This window comes from Morone saxatilis, unplaced genomic scaffold, assembly GCF_004916995.1.
Source record: "Morone saxatilis isolate NCDOM2014 unplaced genomic scaffold, NCSU_SB_2.0 Contig10, whole genome shotgun sequence".
Taxonomy (NCBI): Eukaryota; Metazoa; Chordata; class Actinopteri; family Moronidae; genus Morone; species Morone saxatilis.
Window position 1 is genome coordinate 19,617,524 of NW_023339652.1, and position 4,305 is coordinate 19,621,828.

The 4,305-nt window shown below is 41.1% G+C and overlaps 1 protein-coding gene across 1 annotated transcript in view; it reads right to left on the bottom strand.

Moving 5' to 3' along the window:
* The window catches only part of LOC118337638 (LARGE xylosyl- and glucuronyltransferase 1-like), a gene marked incomplete in the record, with an annotated part of 118,997 nt that overhangs the window by 33,714 nt on the left and 80,978 nt on the right, over window positions 1-4,305 (bottom strand). The window contains 1 exon segment of the mRNA XM_035674760.1: window positions 1,559-1,755. Within this exon segment, the coding sequence (XP_035530653.1) occupies window positions 1,559-1,755 (197 nt within the window).

The following is a 4,305-nucleotide window of genomic DNA, read 5'->3' on the forward strand; positions in this document are numbered from 1 at the left end:
ATGACGATTTTCATGTGTGGTACCGCCACGTGTTCGCGGCACGTGACGCGCCCGCAGACACCCAGAGTTGCGTGGATGGAAGGGCCGCCAACGGCTGCTCGCCAGCTTTATATTCATATTTGCTTTTAGCTGGCAAAATGTTAGCTAAATATTAGGCTAGCTCTGGAAGCTTATACGTTAGCCAACTACTTTACACTCAGGTAACAGGGTTTACTAACTAATGTTAGCCCAATCCAAAGTTATCTGGCGGCCCACCCAGAACACGAATTATTACTATATAATATATATATAAATATTTAAAAAACATCAATATAGGAGAAGACGTTTGTTCCGCCAGGTAGAATGTACACATATTTTAGAAGTTACAACTGGCAAACTTTCCCTTGAGAAATCAGTTGCAAAATGATAGCATCAATCTTTTAGCCCAGTATTGATTTAACACACAGGTACTTATATTATACTCTTATAGAAGCTTGCTAAGTTTTGGGGAACAAACTTCTGTTTAAAAATCGGAAATGATTTGATGATGGGAATGTTAATGCAGTGTCTGCGTTTATGTTTAAGGCCCGAGGAAACCATGAAAATCATCAGAGGCAGTGGAAAAATAATCCTCGCACGTGACGCGGCCGCAGCACACCCCGAGTTGCGTGGAGTGTGAGGGCCTGTTCATCGCTGCTTGCAGCTTTAATTCCCTCTTGATGCAGGAAAGCAACTTTCAACCACATCTCACAGTCTCTACCAGTGGATGGAATTCGCTCATTTGTCATTGAGATAGCTCGGCTGTCTCAGTTGGCCTCAGTTTGAAACTTTGGCTGGAACTTTGACAACTGCTTGTTTTCCAAACATCTTAAAACAGCTAGAGTGAAGGCTCTTTTAAAGAGGCCCACTCTCCATCCTTCCAATTTTAAGAATTACGCACCTGTCTCTGCATATCTCCACCAGAACAATCTTCTTGGCCCCCACCAATTTGCTTTCAAGGAAGGCCACTCAACTAATGGTGCACAATCCGGTGAGGAAGTATTGGATACACAGGAACACTGAACACTCTGACTGGTGGGTGACGAAACTGAGTTGGGTGGTGCTTGGTTTCAGATCTGCCGCTTTCAACATGGCAGCTGGCCCAGAAACCTTTATATATTATGGCTAAACAGTACACTAAAATATGTTTTCTGAAAACATTTGAAGCAAGAAATAGGCAATGCAGTAAAATAATCTGAGTCATATTTGATCAGCACTGCCTAGTTTGACAATTTGATGTGAGTTTTGTGAGCCTCTTGTGTTTGGCAGGACAGACTTCATTTGCATTAACTTATGGTTTGAAGTTGAATCGTGTTTGTGCAAATTGCTTTTACAAATATGGTAAACTGTCAGTCAACTTGTATCCGTCATCGCCCGACTGGATCTCCAGCTCTCCATAGAAAATTAACAGGATCCATTGACTTGACATCAGTCTATGGATCCTGTTTGTCTATACCACAAGACTGTCGTCTGTGCCATAACAGAGGAACTCCACCATGCTTGAGCCGCCTCAAGTTCCTCCATCGTCATCCTGCTATACCTTTCAGAAGCATGGAGATCCTCCTTCTTCCAGGGAAGGCATCTCTTGTCCATGACCTCTTTGTTACAATTGAGAACTCCATGGTGTCCCCAGTTCGGACTGGAAGATACCTGGGTGTGACACTGGATGACTATTTCTCCATTGCTGCCAATATGGCTGCGACAACCTGCTCCTGCCAGTTCACTCTCCACTCTCCTCTAAAGGGTTTAAAGTACTATAATTGCCTTCATGAGCTATTGTATGTGTCACAGCCACTGCTGCAGTGCTAACTGTGTTGGCAAGTGGGCTAAATCACCAGGCAAAAGTACAATAATTAATTTTTAGAAGGTTTTTAGAACATCAACTTGCACCTGTCCCTTTCACCTCATACAGTTTTTCAGGGTAATTTGGAGGCAGTATGCCCTCTACTTTTTACTAGGCAGATTATTGAAAAGTGCATTGTAATATATCTGAACACCTCCAAGACACATGTAATGGACTGTATGTCTGTACATAGTTTTGTCAACAAAAAACCCCCCAAATAAATAAATAAAAACACCTAGTGAAGATAAATGGAACTGGACTCTATATACAACCCCTGAGAAATGTTTAAGAATGAGTTCAAATGCAATACAACACACTGTTCAATCTTGTGCCTACCTATACAATAAATGTCCGACCTTAACTTGTCTGCCCTCTTCTACTTCGTACACACCCTCACAGACCTCAAATTTGTCAAAGTGGCAAGGGTCGTAGATTGTACTCCCTGGAGGGCATAGCATATGGGAATGAGGCTAAAATGAAATATGAGGTCTTGAGTCAAGCTCTAATTTCCCTGGGGCTCCACACCTAACCCCAGAATATCTGCTGATTAGAATTGGAGGGTTAACTCTAATAAATTCCAGCCAGGCACCAGTGATTTTTGACAATGGATGGATAAATTGTGTACGTCACCATCTCTCAGTGGCCATGGAGCCTATAAGCAAGAACATACAATCAGCAGTGAGGGAGAAAAAGTGGCACACGTTCAACATTTCACCTTCCTGAGTGCTGCCAGGGTCATATAGGAGAGAAGCTGAAAGAAAAGGCCTGGAGGCAAGCAGGAACTATAAAATAGACATAGCAATTAATTGACAATGTGACCAAACCAGCTGTGAAATATAGGGTCCAGTCTGCCAACGATTAAACTAGATTGGACAAACATGCCCTGCATGTGGGGTTCTGCGGAACCACATTTGATGTTCCGAAACTAGTGCCAACCAATACATGCATGTCAGATCAATATGCACTAATAATGATATACACAGAACTGAATTACTGAATTCACCATGTGAGCAATGACATTTTTGAATCATTGTATACACGTAATCAAAATATTGTCAGATTGGATACGAAAAGGATAAACGTGTCGATAAAGTAGAGATCTTATCCCACGTATACAGCTGGCTTTTAGATTCCACACCAATCTTTCAGACTGATGGTTAATAACAGCTGGTGGGATGGTAATGGGGTGACTCATGACTGAACTCTGATGGTTCAGGGACTTGACTAAGGTTGTGAGAAGTAGATGATTTATGAATAGAAGACCTTGGAATGCCCCATTACTTTCAATTCATGTAGATTTTAGTTGGAGAATGAGAGAGGTAAAAAAGGTAAAAGGGGCAAATTCTATTTCCATAGCTGCCACAAAGGCCTGTGTGATATAAATTATGTCAGCTGCTCATATTCCAGGAGCATCTTTATGGACAACTGCACACAAGACAAATATGAGTATGGACTATACACACCTACAAGTGCACCAACTGCACACTGGCAGTGAAACGCACAACGGAAAGTGGACATTTTAATTTCTACTGTACATTTGTGGAGTCTATGTAGTATGTTAAGAACTGCATGTAGTGGATACCTCTGCTGTCCATGTCTGTTTTGGAGCTTATCAAAACCAGACTCAACTGACATCATATAAGCCTACACCAAACACTCTTATATCCATTTTGTTCACTGCAATGGAAATTATGCGTCCGGGACCTCTTACCTGCCAAAATAAGCAGCAGATGTTTTTTTTTTTGTAATTTAAGTTTTTATTTATAAACATGGTACATAGTTCATTGGGTACAGCTTACATACATAAAAAGGTCAGACAACAAAATAACAAATTGGTTAAGTGTTCCTGGTTACATTTTTTTTTTCTTACAAAAATACAGAGGTACAGGTGTACAAACAAACAGCCTACTAGTTAGAGGTCAGGTAGTGCATAAAGTAACCCCAGCTTCCTAGAACCACTGGTCACCTGCCCCTTATTCTTGTCAACATAATCTCACATGATGCTGTTTCACTCATCAAAGCTTCCCACTCATTAAATGTTGGGATAGTGGGTGCTTTCCAGTGTCTCAAAATAATTCTGGCAGCTGAGGTTGTCCCCACCATCAAAACTGAATGAACGCTTTTGGTCAATTTTTGAATTTCTGTTTTATCTCCCAAACGTGGGGATTATGGCAAGGATATTCCTACCCACGCCTCTAAGAATTTCAATACACTTTGCCAAAATGGGTTGACCGTAGAACATTCACATATGAGATGTATGAATGTTTCCATCTCTGTCTTGCAATTCCAGCATGTGTTGGTACTTATTAGTCCTACATGGTGTCCAGTAATACCGGTGTAGAATTTTAGATTGAGTGAATTTACCTCTAGTTTCCTTGATATATTTACCAGTATCAGCCACAATTTGTTTCCATGTATCTTCATCAATCTGACAATTAAGGTCT